The 17,519-nt window shown below is 36.3% G+C and overlaps 1 protein-coding gene across 5 annotated transcripts in view; it reads right to left on the bottom strand.

The window, feature by feature from the left end:
• triob (trio Rho guanine nucleotide exchange factor b) overlaps window positions 1-17,519 on the bottom strand; it is a 274,443-nt gene that overhangs the window by 166,646 nt on the left and 90,278 nt on the right. For 4 of the 5 annotated variants that reach the window (XM_049480847.1, XM_049480843.1, XM_049480844.1 and 1 more), the window contains 3 exons: window positions 16,360-16,552; window positions 10,579-11,067; window positions 7,196-7,318 (listed from right to left, as the gene is read on the bottom strand). In XM_049480847.1, coding sequence (XP_049336804.1) covers window positions 7,196-7,318; window positions 10,579-11,067; window positions 16,360-16,552 — 805 coding nt within the window. Of the gene's footprint in view, window positions 1-7,195; window positions 7,319-10,578; window positions 11,068-16,359; window positions 16,553-16,646; window positions 16,778-17,519 lie in introns of those variants that run through there. The other variant, XM_049480846.1, reaches the window with a different exon arrangement.

Genomic DNA, 17,519 nt, shown 5'->3' with positions numbered 1-17,519 from the left:
TTGTGAAGTGAAGTAAAATGTGTATTTTGCTAACCTTGAGTTGCCAAATATTCAGTGCATTTCTAATGAATACGGTAGAGAGTTGATGGCAAGTTGTGCAACAAAAATATATCTACTTCTAATAAAACAGACCAAGAGTGTACATGATCATGAAAACCATAAAACCAGGACTTACCCCTGAGTGAACTCACTAACTCATTGCCAAGCCCTTCATAAAGTTAAAAATCACAGGAGCAGATCAGGAAAACACTAAAATCTCGAGCACAGGGGGGCTGTTCTAATCCGACACCTCTTTCCTGGCTAAAACAAATCAATTATAAAGCAATACACTGGTGCATATATGTTGAAACTCAATCCCAACATCACATCTGGGTGGTCTTCCAGATATATCACGGGAGTATTCCCTTCAGTCGACTACATCATGTAGACTGGCAGGCCACCAATATCCATTCTTTGACCACAGCTATGGGACCACCAATCTTAAAAGCCCTGCATGAATCTCCAGATCCATCTGTAGGGCATTAAAGAGAGCAGCTCCATTACTGCAGGGGCTTCCTCACAGAGAGGGGGGGGGGGCAGAGGGGGTGCTCAGAGACCACGCTCACAGATTAATGGAAAACGTATGTAGAATGTAAAGTCAACAGTGAGGAAGGCCCTTGCATACCTCAGCTTCTTACGCTCACACACTCACATACACATATATATATATACATGTATATATCACATTACACTATCGAAGCCGAGCCAAAAGGTAAGAGGAGAAACATTGTTTCATCTCTCTGACAAAGTGGGAAAAAGTAATACTCTATTTGAAGTGTACCTACAAAGGAGCTTCATTACACATTCATAAGCACTGGAAACTCTAAAACAAAACAGAAAACTGAAAAACTCAGTTTACTGGTGTCTCTAAATCATTTTAAACTTTTAATATCTAACCACCTTCAGATAGCCTGTAACTGTTTTAGTTGAGTTTTTCTTTTACCTTGTTATTTATTTTAATTATTTTGTCTTTTTAATTATCAAATTATATGTTTTACCTTTTAGCACTTTTATTTTATTTATTTTATCCTTTTATTTGTTTTATTACTACTTTTACTTTTGGCCTTTTACCTTTTTATTTCATTTATTTTTTTTATTTTTTTATTGTTTTTTTACTTATTATTTATTTTAGTTTTTAGTTAATAGTTTTTAGTTCATTTACTTTTTTACAATTGTGATTAGTTTAGTCATTTTATTTACTTTGTTTACATTTTATTATTCTATCTATTCTATTCTATTAATCGCTTTGTTTTATTGCTCTATATTTTAGCCTGTCTACATATCCTTTTATTTTCATTTGTTTTGATTTAATTAAAGCTTACATTGTTTGCTTGTTTATAATCTTCAATCCCTTTAATGTATGCTCGGCTGCATTGAAAACGAAGGTTACCCTCAATGTATTTACCGAGTGGAAATAAAGGCTGATTGATTGAATAGTGCGTGTATAAAGCAATACTTCAATATATTATTCAATAGCTTATGCCAGTGCTTATAACATGACATAAGACATAAGGAAGGCTTTATTGACATAACATGCATATACGTGTTGGATATTATATTTAAATATATATATATATATATATATACAGTCCTGGAAAAAAAAATTAAGAGACCACTTCAGTTTCTGAATCAGTTTCTCTGATTTTGTTATTTATAGTTCTATGTTTGAGTAACATGAACATTGTTGTTTTATTCTAGAAACTATAAACAACATCTCTCCCAAATTTCAAATATAAATATTGTCATTTAGAGCATTTATCTGCAGAAAATGAGAAATGGCTAAAATAACAAAACGGATGAAGAGCTTTCAGACCTCAAATAATGCAAAGAAAGTTTTAAGACTTCAGAAATCAAGTTTTCATGCATCTTGGCATGTTCTCCTCCACCAGTCTTACACACTGCTTTTGGATAACTTTATGCCTTTACTCCTGGTGCAAAAATTCAAGCAGTTCAGCTTGGTTTGTTGGTTTGTGATCATCCATCTTCCTCTTGATTATATTCCAGAGTTTTTTTTTTTTTTTTAATTTTGTAAAATTAAAGAAACTCATCATTTTTAAGTGCTCTCTTATATATTTTTCCAGAGATGTATAAGCAAAATAATGCAGTTACACTCTTTTTTTAAGGAAAGTGAATCTTTAACTATTAAGAATATTCAAATACTGGAATTGGAATATCCTTTTTATATAACAGTCAACACACTGACTTATTCATGTTAATGGGCTCCACTTGCTTAGAAATTAATAATGGGCAAAATCAAGATCAGCGTATATTAAACACACACATAACACGCTTTGTAATTAATAACTAAATGATAAAACTCCTGCACTCTCATGGATGTAATCCCAGCATGCAGCACAGGTTGTGGAACCTGCATTTATGTGGAGAGACTGACGTCTCAAATGATTGAAGCATAAGAACTGCAATCCACGGTTCACTGATCTATAGAACTGATCAATAGACAGCAGTGATGGAAGATTGCGTATGGATCTGCTGTGTGTAATAAGCCGTTAGCAGGAGGAGATGGTGTTTTAACTGCTCTCTCTCTTTATTATCCAGTGTGACTGAGTGGACACAGAATCACTTTAACCCATACAGGTCTAATATTGCTCTCCAGCTCCATTAACCCATGAGGCTCGTGGAGTGCTAGAGCGTGGTTATGGGGGTAGCTATAACCAGGCTTCAGCACAGTAACATACGAGCATTGACGTTCTCATAAAACATCTATTGACCTGCTGTCAATACCCAGCGGCTGCACAGCAGCGTACTGTAGCCAGCTCTAGAGTCCAGAGAAAATAGAGCTTCTTTAAGGCGGAAATTTAACAAATATTAAGACAGGGTTCATTCACCTTTTACAAGGCAAGCAGTTTTCAAGCACTTTCTAAGCCCATTTTTAAGTTTTTCCAGCTCCTTTCAGTTGTGGTAAATTAATTATAATGGTGATATCTCAAAACTGACATTCAGTGATTATATATATATATATATATTACAAAACTATTATCCACACTTCACAGTGACTATGCTACTGAGAAAAAAAAAGTCTAATAAGTAAATAGCAAGAATTATGCAATTCAGTGGGTAAGAAAGCGTGGTCTAAAACGAAATTCCATCCCTTATTTTAAATTAATTTATTTAGACTTTATAAATAAATATAAACACCTTAAAATAAACTGGATTACTGAAACAAATAAGAATATATATATAAAATAATACAAGAAGCCGATTAAGGCGAAATAGCTAGTTATAAAGGTTTAAATAATTTAGAAACTGAAAAAACTATAAAAAATCTTACGAGCTCTAATCTAACAGAAAATATAAAAGATACTGCCTGTTTAATAGCAAATGAAAGACTACCTGTTAAAAGATTGCTAAAATGGAACTATAACGTGGACAGCCCGACTTGTCCTATACCAGATTGCCATGCAGAAGAAACAATAGATCATTTAATTCTTGAACGCCATAGATCAAAACTGATCTGGGATTTTTCTGAAAAGATTTTTAATTTTAAAATAACTTTCGACTTAAAAACCATAAAATACGGAATTTGTAAAGAAAACCTCTCTAGATCCCAAATAGATTTCGTATGGTTATGGGTATGTATTGTTAAAAATAAAATGTGGAAAACTCAACGTGTCACGGATGACCCAGGCAGGGAGACGTGGAGGCGGACACAAGTGCAGGTAGGGATGAAACGAATAATTTAATAAACATACATATATATAAAAACAAATAAACAAGTAAACAAGAAACAAAGAAAAACAAGAAACAGAGGCGAGCTAAAACTAACAAACAAACAAGACATACTAAAGATAAACAAACGGGGAGACTATAAAACTAGGCAGGATAAACAAAACAGGGCAAGGGAATAAACTAGGGAAAACACAGGGAACTAGAAAATAACAGAATAAACAGGAAGATGAATATATACTACAAACAAATAGGGAGGCTGACAAAAACAAACGAGGAAAACAATAAGGAACTAAACTAGATAGATAATAACTAACAAACAAAGCAGGAGTAGATAAACAAAGAAATAAACTAATAACTAAAGCTAGACAGGGCAAGGGAGTAGACAAGAAACTAAACAGAGCTAAGAACTTAAACAGGGAATAACTACTAAACTAGGAACAAAATAACAAGGGAAGAGAGCTAACGGCTACGAGGAACAAGGAAACACTAAGAATCTAAGAAACGCAGAGAAAGAGACAAACAACAGGAGACAGTGCAAAGACCGACAGAGGACAAGTGACAGAGGAAGTCTATTTAACTAAACAGGAAACACACTGGGAGTGGAAACACCTGGGGAAGGGGTGGAGCTACAAATGAGACATGAGGTAATGGAAAATCACAGGCAGAACACAGGGGCACGGGTCACGTGGGACAACACAGGCACGAGGACAGACAGGAAACAGGGTCAGGCATGACACGACGTAAGATTGCTATGGATAATTGTGTAATTCCAGGTCTCTGCGTTTTAAAACAAGCTCTGGTTGATATTAAAAAAAGAAGAAAAGATTCAGAAAAATGTTTGAATGATGTTATTTGGAAATACAGTTATTTTTAAATATTTTGAATTTTGTAAAAGGACATAGTATGAAATTGTAACCTGTATTTTATTTTTCATTTTTATTAATGTATGTAACAAGGATGTAATGATGAAACATGACTGAAATATTTTGTATGTACTGTTTTCCTGTAAAAAAAAACTTCAATAAAATTTATATAAAAGAATTATGCAATTATTGGTGTCAGTTTCACACAATTTAAATACCAATGTTCTTCACCTTATTCATTTAATTAAACAGTTACTGTAGTATGTCAAATTTAGAATGAGTTGAGAGCATTTATACATACATATACTCAAAATTACTGATTTGTTTTTTGTCACACTGCAAGAGATAGTATTATATTTACGTAAATACAACCAGACTTGTGTTTGTGTTTTATACTCTGCAAGTTTTTCCTTAAGCAAACTTATTTAGTCAGATAGTTATTTGTAGTAAAGTAAATACAGTTACAATTTCAAGCATTTTCAAGCACTTTCTCCAAAATTCCAGCACTTTCCAGGCCTGAAAAGACAGAACGTTAAAATTCAAGCATTTTCCAGGATTTCAAGCACCCGTACGAACCCTGTTAAGATGAAATGAACCAGTGTATCATCAACCATTTAAGAAAGACATGAACATAAGTTGTTTTTAATGATTATTTTGTATCAGTGTTTTATGTTTGTTCATTATTATAACTGGGTACAACTCAACTTTCCCTGTTGCCCTTTTTTATAATAATGCTTTTAGGTTTTCTATAAAATACCCAAATAAATACCTCTTAACACTAATAATACTCAAATAAAACCTGATTCTTAAGTGTAAATCTGGAAAACGTTTTCCATTTTTAGAGAATGTATATAAAGAATACCCTTGTCTACAACTGTTTAAATGCAGGGTCACTCATCCCTACTTTACATTTAAAGGCAATCCACTCGAGTGTTCTTTGTTCTTTTGATCAAATTCAATCTAATTTGTACTGCATTATTTTTAGTATTCATTTATTCATTTATAATTTGATCTGTAAGTGATTTGTTTGTCACGTTATCTCACATTAAAAAAAAAAAAAAAAAAACATGAAGGAGATATCAATGCACTGTTTTTATATGTCTCTAGCAGCTATCAATTCAAATAATCGGTAACAATGAGCAATATAGTTATATCATGTCAAAAACTGAACATTCTAAGGCTGCACAGTACAAACAAAACTGACGATGCAATATATTTTCTTCAGCAGTATATTTTGAATTTTATATACACGTATTTATAACCAGATTTCAACAGAAGTGACCAGTTGAATGATATAAGGCGCATGTTAGTCCTGACATCGTCAATATGCCTGCTCTAAACTCTGATTCACACAACAAAAACTCCAATTCCCAGCATGCACTCACACTGGACCTTCCTGATTCTGCTGATCATGTGACACTATGACGTTCACGCTCTCCTAGCTTCTGATTGCTCATACCTGCTTTGTTTTAGTATAACTACCCCTCTGTTTCCTTAGCTCTTCGCAGAGTATTGAATCTAGTTTGCTAGCGTTTCTATGATGTGTTTCTTTTCTTGTTTTCCTTTGTTACGACCTTTTTTTTTTTTTTTTGACTTCTCTCTTGCCTTGCCCTCTATATCATTTGTTTACTGTTGCCGACCTATTTTTGTATATTGACTCTCCTTTTGCGTTGCCCTTTTTTTTTCTTTTTTTTTTTTGCAGTTTTTTGCATGTATGACCCAATTTTGTACTTCTCATGCTGGTATATTGTTTACAATTTCTATATTTACAAACATACTGTCAAGAAAAGACCCTTTACTGTTTGCTAAAACTCACTGCACAGTATTGTATACATTTTACAACTTCTAAAAAGTCTTTACATACCCAAGTTTTTTCTTTACTATAATCAGCCCTTTTTAAATAAAAACATTAATACAGGTTTTGTTGTCTTAATATAGGTTTGGATGCATTTTATCATATTATGTTATCTGTATTAATGCGTTGTTTACATTTACTTAGTGTACAGAGCAACTTTGGCTTATTAATGGCTAAAATGAATCGTCTTCTAAACGTCTTATCTAAGAACTCTCATCATATAATGCGGAATCAAGCATCAGTCTGCCGTGAGGAGGGCAGCACTGTTACCAAAATGCCGTGCCAACTGCACAGTTTAACACTTATGCCTCCCACTCAGCAGGCTCTGAATAGATTTGCATAATTGCACGACAACCTCATTTCAGATCATTAGGTAATTGTAATATATTAAAAGTATAGTATATAAAACAATATTCCTACAGTTCTGTATTGATCAATGATGTTCTACTGCTGGATAAATACAGGCATGATATGAGGCAATTTAGTCAATGTAGAACTTGATAGAAAATTAATTTGAATATTTTGCACAGTAATAAAAGTGCAGCGCAGCATTTTCCTCACATCCTGCAGCCCTAGTGTATTTGTGTTTCCTGAGTGAGTGGTACGAGGCACTCACGTGTAACGGCACACACACACACACACACAGAGTAATTTGCTGTGATGTAACCGCAGAGCACAGTGCAGCGAATAACAATGCCCGCCTGGGGGAGAGATATGAGTGCTGCCCCACTGGGTGCCGCGCTGCTCTTACCATGCAGTTCATTGCGAAGTGATTGTGCTGGGTCTGCAGCTCCAGCACGTGCTGGTGGTTGGCTCCAATCTCTGTGTAGCTGGTCAGGAACAGGCCCTTGTTGTGCACAATCCAGTCAAACATCTATAGGATGGCAAAAAAAGACAGGAGAACCATAGTGGCATGTGACGCACTGGATTAAAAGGTGCACTGATGATTTTGGGGAAAATTAAGAGGATTTAATATAGTAAGTATTCAAATATCAGAAACAATATTCCAGAAAAAAAAATAGCTGGTACAAAAATGAATGTCACTAGAACTAGAATTAATAAAATCAACCTGTATACAGTAAGCAGAGTAAGCTGTGAGGTGATATCAGCTGATCTGTAATGTGAATTGTGGAGGTCTAAGTGAGGCCTGATAGTGGGGGTCAGCAGCAATCGATCTATTACTTAATCCACAGTGTCACATGTGTACTGAGAATACATCACAAAAGACCATAAAGCTTAGAAAGAGAACTATAGTGGTATGTGTATCAACAACATGTATTTGTACATAAATATTAAATACATATATACTGTATTTTTCATACTATAAGGCACAGCATATTTAAAGGCGCACTATCAATGAACGTCTATTTTCTGGTCTATTATTATACAAAAGGCGCACTGGATAATAAAGCATGTTATGTATCACTAATAAGGAACAGGGGTGTCGCCATGTTTTCCTTCTTGGAGGTGACTAAGTTAAGCAAAGCTAAGCTAAGTAAATAAAACTGTACTAAATAGTCAAACGAGCACTGGATGTTAATCTACACAGATTTATCTTCTGAAAACTGATTATGTGGGTGACTAAAGCGCTTCTGTTTATTTACAGTAAGCTTAGATTCCCGAATTTCTCCAGCATTAAGGCTTTAGCATTAGCATTAGGGGCTAACCACTAGCGAACTAGCAATTAGCTACACTGAGGACCCCTGAGTGTTTTGTTAAGCCAGGGTGATATTAGCTAGCAGTTTATTCCATTTAGCTTGTTGTTGATACTCACCTCTGAAAGGCTAGCGCGGTTAGCAGGTAACGCTTATGCTGCTCCAGCAGTGATAGCTAAGGTTAGCAGCAGGCTACAGGCCGATAATACTCAACTCTGAACGGGGAAAGAGCTAGCTCTTAGTACGGTTAGCGGCTAATGCTAATATTGCTCCAGTCGCAATGCTGGAGAACTAAACTGAAACTCCTGTATAACTCTGTACTTCAGTGGAGTGGCTTTACTGCTCCTTACAACCTGACTGGCACACTGATAATTTTAGGGAAAATTAAAGGTTAAATATTTAATATGGTAAGTATTAAAATATCAGAAAATTAATAAAATCAACCTGTATACAGTAATGTGAGTAAGTTGTCAGGTGATATCAGCTGATCTGTAATGTGGATTGTGGAGGTCTGAGTGAGGCCTGATAGTGGGGGTCAACAGGAATCTAAAATTGCTTAATCCACAGTGTCACATGTGTACTGAGAACACATCACAGAAGCCATTACCCCCCACTGTCAAGAGCACAGCGGGTGGTAATGAGAGTCACTGGCAGTGCTTGGCTAGAACTGTCCATGCGAACAGACAAGCAAATCACATCTACAATCAACGCAGAAGACCCCACACAATTACCCTGCAGGTCAAGGACATGGCAAAAATCATGGGACACAATACAAGTTCATGTCTGATGGCATATTCAGTGTCATGCTCAGTGTCATCATTCACATTCATTTAATACTAATATTAACACCATCCTCAACCACTAATTAAAGTTAGCTCCCCCTAATAAGTGACCTGCAGACTCCTGGTGGTCCCTAACATCCAGTTTGCAATGATTTGAGATGTGACACATTCCAACTAGTGAAACTGAGCTCTGGAATCCAGAAACTACAGATCATAGTTCAGCAGCCATCTTTACACTTTTTTCTATTTTTATTAATCACTTGTTAGCCAATCAGAGGCTTAGGTTGTAGAAAGCCCTGTCACGGCAACATTCAACTGTGCAGTTTATTTATTTTTATTTTCCATTGGTTTGCATTTACTTAAAGAGTGTGTGTGTGTGGCCTCCCGACCTGTGTAGTAAAACCACTCCAGATGATCCAGAATGCAGCAGCACGTCTGGTCTTCAACCAGCCAAAACGGGCACATGTCACCCCGCTGCTCATTGAGCTCCATTGGCTACCAGTTGCTGCTCGTATCAAATTCAAAGCTGCTACAATCGCCTACAAGATGATGACAGAACAGGCTCCTTCCTACCTGCACTGATTACTCCTGAAGGCTTACGCCACCTCCCGGCCGCTGCGCTCGTCCAATGAACGTCGCCTCGCTTTGCCAAACCTCTAACTAACTACCTTCTACTACCAGATCAGGAGCGTCTCTCACTATCTTTAATAAACTCCTGAACTCCTAACCTCTCTTCCTTCTTCCCCTCCTTCTCTCCTCTATCACATTATTTCCCTTCAACCTCCTTCAAGCCCTATCCCCATAAGGTGTTTTGAACTTTAACTTCTATTACTTTTGTACTTCACTATTGTAAGTCGCTTTGGACAAAAGCGTCTGCCAAATGTAATGTAATGTAATGTGTAATTAATCAGCATAATCTGAATCTTGCCTTTTAGTTATTGATGACAAAATGCTGCTAGTACCACTAGGCTACGCAACTATACTATGTATGATATTACTTTATGAAATGAAAATATATTAATAAAAATAACAGTATATTATTCAGTGAAAAAATATTGGGATATTATTTTTGATCCATATCGCCTAACCCTAATTCATGGTCATGGCATTTACAACTTTTTTTAATTAAATTTGGAACCAATATGACAAAATTATTGACATCTACTGTATGTCAGGTTCAGTGCCAGGTGCCTTATAATCTGGTGTAGGCTGTAAAAAGCAGTAAAGCACACTTAAGGTTCCTCGAATTCTAATGCTGCTGCACCCAGCCATAGTGGAAATCTGGAAATCTAAGCTTACTGTAAATAAATGGAAGTGCTTTACTCACCCAAATAAACAGATTTCTGGAGAGAAATCTTTGTAGATTTAACATCCAGCACTTTACAATCTTTACAAACTTTTTTTTTTAGAATTACAGTTTTGTTCACTTAGATTTGCTTGACCAGACCTGCTGAATTAGAAGGAAAACATGGCGACACACATGTTCTGCACTAGTGTTGCATAATGCGCTTTATAATTCAATGCGCCTTATGTATGAAAATAGACCAGAAAATAGAGGTTCATTGATGGTGTGCCTTACAATCCACTGCGCCTTATAGTGTGAAAAATACGCACTACAGTTAATTTCTCAAATATCAACCATTTCTCACAACATTTTTCAACCAATCCTCTCCACTGCCAAATCCTACCCCCCTCACCTTTTCGGCATCTTGCTCGAAGAGCCGGAGCTGGAAGCACTGGTCCAGCTTGAGTTTGCGCATGTGCCAGGACTGGTGCAGGTGCTGGCGGGTGGCGTGGAGTTTGTCCAGCAGTGCAGAGACTTTGGGAGACAGTCCCTGTACGTCTCCACGTCCCCGGTCTCCGCACTGGATGCGCTGCAGCAGTCGCTGGCCCTCGGCATCCAGCTCCTCCACCGGAGCTTTGGTGACGCGCTTCTTCAGAGAGGCGTGCTCCTCCATGCTGCGCCGCGCTCCGTCCAGATCAGCAGGAAGCTCTCGCTGAGACACCAGGTCCTGCAGCTCCTCCAGGCGGGAGAGCACCCGTGCAGCGTTGCCCGTGAACTCCTCGAAGGCCACGCGCACCTCAATCCACTCCTCATGGTTGTAGTCCAGGCTGCCATCGAAGTCGGCCGTCAGCTGAGAGGGGTCCACCATTTTTGACAGACCATCCAAGGACACCATGATGGTCTGAGAGGGAGAAAAGAGAAGGGCATAAGAACATTATTCATTCCTTTAGTCATTAATTTCATCTTTAAGGATTTTCAAAGCTCTGGTTAGAACATTGCTCTCCTTACCACAGCATTGGGAATGTCACCATCATAACCTCACGTCTATGTGGGTAAAATACAGTGGTGTGCAGTAACCAAATGCTTAATCAATGCCAACAAGCACAGCTGTTCAACAAAGATCAGTCAATTGTATGTCTACAGGAGGCCAGAGAAGCCAAAACATTAAGCACACAAAAAAACTCACCAGTCAGACAGCCTATTATTGTGAATTAGTTTCACATTGAAGGGCAGCCTTTAAAAAGGCTATTTATTATGATGTGACACAATATCTGTCACATTTTCAGTTGCAATTCCATGATATACCCAATACCCAACTATTGAACTAATCCAGCTTGAGCGCCGTTTTACGACTAACCAATGCGTGTAGCCCCTTAATCAGAAAGCTGAGAAAGGGTTAGACAGCCATGGCCCCGCCCCCGTAGTGAAAATCATGAATCTGATTAGTTTAGATTGTCCTGCGACTTTGCTAACAGACTCATTACTACACCCTTCAAAAAAATCAGTAGAAGGGTCCACGCAGACACAAGGGGGCACAAACATTATTACCAGCTTAGCTTGAGAAGGAAAAAGATGTTTCCTGACTTGTATCACTCTTGGTAGTATCAGTATGTTAACATACATAAAAAGGTGTTAGTGTTCAAGCCATTTCTTAAAAGAAAAATTGCAGTAAAAAAGAACTTAAAAATGATGCAGCCCACAACGAGGGAACATTTTTGGGGTGCAATATTAGCACAACACATTTTCCTGTTATCTTTCTCTCAGTGGGAGGTTTCCACAGTCAGTCCAGGAACAGCGTTTTTAATAACAACACAATTAAAGCTTGTTTGCACCAAGAATGTGTTCCCTGTCAGATCACTTACTTCCAATGCTTTACTCACAGGGTGCCAGAGCACATTCCAGAAAGTTCCACACAGGTCATGTTGTCAGAGACAACAGTGGACACATGTGTAACAACTCCCGGCTCTAAGAATGAGATTTGGGAGTGGTCCACACATAAGAGTGTGATTTGAATCTACAGTTATAGGTTATGCACTTTTTTTAATAGAATTAAAATGTTAAAACACTTTGATATGTACATTCAGGCTCATATTTTTTCAATTATTGCTTAATGACAAAATAATAAGAAAAATGAGTAGCATTAGGGATGAGCCATATCATATCATGGCACAACTTTTTTTTGTTGTTTTTAGCAAAAGAAAATTTCACACTTTTCTTATATACCATTATATATCTACTAGAGACAGATTATATCTGTCCAGTATCATTCATTTTACTTTAATCCTGGATATATGAAGATATTTGGAGTGTATTATTAGCATCATGACATTCTGGATCATTGGCTTCTGTTACGAATCTGATAAAATACTTGTATTATTTTTTAATATCTCATTTAGGGGTGTGCCATATCATATCGTACTGTATGCAATAATAAAATTTAATTTTAATTTTGTTGCAGTAGTGTATTCTTGAAATATTTTTTGTTTGTTTTATCATATCGCCAAGAGTATCATTATCGCGAAAATACCATGAAATATCGTGAAATCATTTTAGGCCCGTATCGCCCACCCATAAGTAGCATAGCTATGCGTTCACATAAACTCTTGATATGCAGTACAAAAAAGGGGGGGGATGATGCAAGTAAGGAAGGCCATGAATAGGCTGGAGAGAAAACAAATTGAGGACAGCGATGAAACCAAGATTAGTTTCTTATTAATGGAAAGAGAGCAGTATAAAAAAGAAAAATGAAAGATTTAAGATCAGATCATCCACATCATCTGTTAAACATGGTGGAGGCAGTGTTATGGCACTGAATTAACATGAGGATTCTGAACTGTTCAGAGCTGGATTCAGTCAAATGTTGAAAAAATGATAGGATGAACCCAAACAATACCATAAAAGAGACAAAACTGAAAGCAGAAAGACTCACAAACAAGCAACAGCTTAAAGTGAGTAATAAAAATGCTTATTAAATTATATATTATATTTATTTTAGTTTGTCCAGTTACTTTAAAGACTGTGGAAATAGAATGGAAATAATAATAAAAATAATAATAATAATCATAAAAAAAACTTGCTACGTCTTCACTTCAATCACATCTTTCTAATCCACTAATCCACTGATGTGGTGTACAGAGGCAGGAATACAAAAAAAAAAAAACTGTGGAGAAAGAGCATTACCAAGTAACGGTTCAGCTGCTAGGATTGCTATAAAGTGATAATAAATGCTTAACTGACTGTAAGGCAGCAATATTCACTTATCACGCAAGTTTTAAAAATTGCATGTTGTGCTGTGAAGTTTAACCAGAGAACAGGCAATCTGCAGGCCGACCCTTAACCTGATTGGTTGAAGCTGCGGCTCAATCCATCTTGCGTCTTTGCTTAAATAGGGCAGCACTAATTTTAACAGCTCCAGTTTCTCACCAGAGCCGAGAATGTTCCAGAAAGCGATCATCTGTGCATATCTGCCTTCTCTCGAGGAAACACAACTGCGGTCCAAGAACTGGGTTATGAAAATAAGCCTGGCGTTCATCTGTGTTAGTCTGTATCATCACTGGTGTTAGAAAAAAAAAAACTTAAATTCAGATTAGCAGAGCGACTGTTTAAGAAACTAAAATTCTGTTATAAAACGTTCCCATGATAAAAAACACGCAGCAGTTGGGATAAAGAAATAAAATAAAATCTGTAAACAAATGTTCGGTCTGGACTGGAAAAATATACAGTACTGTACAGGTGCCACTGAGAAACTTTTCATACAAGATATACAAGATATATAAAAAAAAGCAGATGGTCCAGCGGACTAAGGTGCTGCCACAATGATCAGGAGATCACTCATTCGAATCCTGTTCATGCAGCTTGCCATCAGCTACCGGAGCCCTGAGAGAGCTCAGTATGTATTGGAACCGAGTCACTAGTGATAGGGGGAGTCCTAATGAGTGGGTTGGTAATTGGCGGTGTAAACTGGTATAAAATGGTACAAGAATTTGAAATAAAATTATATTAAAAATGACCATACTGTAGTATGAAGCCTGCTATGCAGTTTACATTTTGAATGCGATTTATTTCCAAAAAAAAAAAAAACGCAACAGCACCCTGACATGCACAAGTGAAGAGCACGCACAAAAATCTCAGACTAAAGGGCCTGAATACTTTTGCATGTCACACATTTCAGATTTTTTTTTTTTTTTTTATGAAAATTTTGAAAACCATGTATTATTTTCGTTCTACTTCACACGTATGCCATACTTTGTGTTTGTTCATTCCTTTAAAATCTCAATAAAATACACTTAAGTTTGTGGTTATAAGGTGAAAAATGTAGAAAAGTTCAAGGGGTATGAATACTTTTGCAAGCCACTGTATAATACAGTAAAAAAAACATCTTTACGTCTGCCTGACCTAAACCACACTACACTATTATTACTGTCCCTCTCTCAAAAATACAGAGAACTAGCAGCATCAAAAAAGAGAATCGTGATTATAATACATTTTTAAGAGATTCACACCACTAATATAACTATTTTTTTTTTCAATGTAATACTGATATTAAAAAAAAAAAAAAAACTGAAATGCATGAAGCAATAAGTGTTTTTTGGTTACAATCTACAAAAAAAGGTAAAACAGCTGGAAACCACCCAGGAAAACTGTCAGGTGGAAATAAGAGTGCACATGAAAACTTACTTTTGAGCTTTTTTTTGAACATATACCCCTAAGAAAAGAGATGGCTAAAGTCACTGGGCTAGCGTTAGCATTAAGCCTAGCACAAATACCTACTTGCTTCCTTAGCTTTAACCTTTTAGCTTGCAATGTTTTAGTTAGCTTCCTTATTCTTTAAGGCCCAAAAGCCTTACGTTTCTGTAGTTTCTGTAACAGTTTTGGGTATAAGGAATTGAACTGTTTTATAATTCCTGTTTTGGTTAGCTTATATTAAAAAAAAAAAAAAAAAAAAAAAAACACATCAGTTAAATCTATATATCAAACTTATAATATACAACAATGACAATAAAGTACAGCGGCTGTGTCAACACAAACACGCTCATCTGGAGTTAAAACAATGAAATAATGTTTAAAATATCAGTAAATTTAAATAGGTGCCAATAATTATAAAAAAATATTATTATATTATTCTTGTGGTGCTGTATAAAACGATCACTTCAGAGGTAGAAACGAGTCACGCTTACATGAGAAACCAGTGCTGCTCATCTGCTCAACCTAAGCCTCTCTACATTGTCTTTATTTCTTCATCAGACTCCAAATAATATTAAATTCATTTGATTAACACAATTCCTATGTAAAAGTTACTCAAATTATAAAATCTGTTGATTTTGTAGTTCAGAATTAGTGTAAAAAAATCATCCATATCAAACCAACTTATACACGGCATTTTCTGTTCTTTTCAAATAAACATTTTTTTTCACCATGCAGTTTAACATTGTCTAATTTTTTTTGTATATATATATATATATATATATATATATATATATATATATATATATATATATATATATATATATATATATACTTAATTTCACTAGGGATGCCCAAACTGTATATAGCTGTTTAGCTGTCAAATATATTATTACATTAAACACTAAAAAGAACTTAATAAATGTGTGTGGTTACAGTATATTTATATATAAACCATTGAAGTTATAAAGTTTGGTTAACTGTCTCTGAGTCTCTGAGTTCAACACTTTGACACAGGGTTCATGCAGGTTTTAACCAATACATTTCCATGATTTTTTCATGACTTTTTCATAACCATACAATTTTTAAAACATCAGTGCAGACATGGACAATAAAACCACAAAATCAACTAAAACTACAATTAAAAATTGATAACAGCAGGTCTGAAATGAATCACACAATCTATAACAATAAAATGTGTGTCAGATCCTGAGAGCTCCATTGTGTAGGGCTAAATTACTGAATTAACTCAAAATAGATTTTCTCCATTGATAAACTGAAACATAAAGATTAGTAGAGCAAATTCTTTTATGACTTTTCCAAAACTTTCTGGGTATTTTTATACTTTAAAAACTTGACAAATAGCTATTTTCAATTTACATGTTGACAGAATCTCATTTTCACTTCAGTTTACAACTCAGTGAACAGTGCCACGGACACATCTCCACCTTTTCCACTTAAATAAACGGTTCTGCGCATGAATAATACATTAAAACTTAAGATGCCTCACCTCAAATTCGAATTTGGAGCTGCCAAAGTTGGTCCTCTGCTTCTGCCAGAAGTTGTCAGGTTTGATGATCAGCGCGACGTGGATGCAGGAAGGGAAGGACTCCTGCAGGATTTTCAGAAGCGGTTTGATGGAGTCCCATTTGGAGCCGCGCATGTCCACGATGACCGTGAAGCCATGTCTGCTGACCTCCTCGCTGTACCCCACAACAAAAACAAGAGTAATACATGAGAAATATGATATAATATCAGAAAATAAGAGTGAAACCCCGTCAGTAAAGAACTCCTTACTTCCTACTTACAGCTGCAGCACAAACAATAACACATCCTACTGAAGAAGACAATAACACAGCTGTAGATCTGACTTAAGCTTCCCGAGCTGTGGACCTGAGAGAGCTCTAACATCCACAGCTGCACTTCCTGCCTGCTCTGACTCTCACAGAGGAGTGAAAACAGCACATCTGAATCACACTGCCCTCCCTCTCCCAGAGAGAGAGAGAGAGAGAGAGAGAGAGAGAGAGAGAGAGAGAGAGAGAGGAAGAAGCAGAGGGGAAAAACAATGAGGGAATGAGAGGGTTATTTAAAGCAAAAAGGAAGGATGGAGGAAAGGAAGGAAGATGTTTGTGACAACAGAGAGAGAGAAAGAGAGAAAGGAAGAAAGACCCTAAGTCAGAACAGTGTCTCTCTACAGACCCATGATATGTTGGACTAACAATCCTTATGAACCCCAGCTCTGTTTTCCAATCTCAGGGGTCTCTGTCATCTCTGGCCCTCAATGCTGCCAAAATTATTAATTATTTAAACTTTTTTTCAATGTTAAAATTCTGATTTCCTGCACTACTGACACTATTCAATATCAAATGCACTTTTCTTGGTTGCACTTGTTTTTGATCCACACTGGCTTCCATAATGAAAATAAAATGTGGGTCTTGTGATACAGTGTGTTTTGGTTTAATGGCAAACAGCAAACAATGTAGCTTTATTTAGCAGTGCATATGCTGCATATCATGATATTTAAAAATGTTGACATATCTCCAAATGAGGACACTATTCCAAAATTAGGATTTGTCTGATATGTCTTTCAGTTAAGTTCTGTATTTTTCGCACTATAAGGCACACTTAAAATCCTTTCATTTTCCCAAAAATCATCAGTGCGCCTTATAA

This window comes from Astyanax mexicanus, chromosome 6 (assembly GCF_023375975.1).
Source record: "Astyanax mexicanus isolate ESR-SI-001 chromosome 6, AstMex3_surface, whole genome shotgun sequence".
In the NCBI taxonomy this organism is placed as follows: Eukaryota; Metazoa; Chordata; class Actinopteri; order Characiformes; family Acestrorhamphidae; genus Astyanax; species Astyanax mexicanus.
This window is presented reverse-complemented; position numbering and strand designations above follow the sequence as displayed.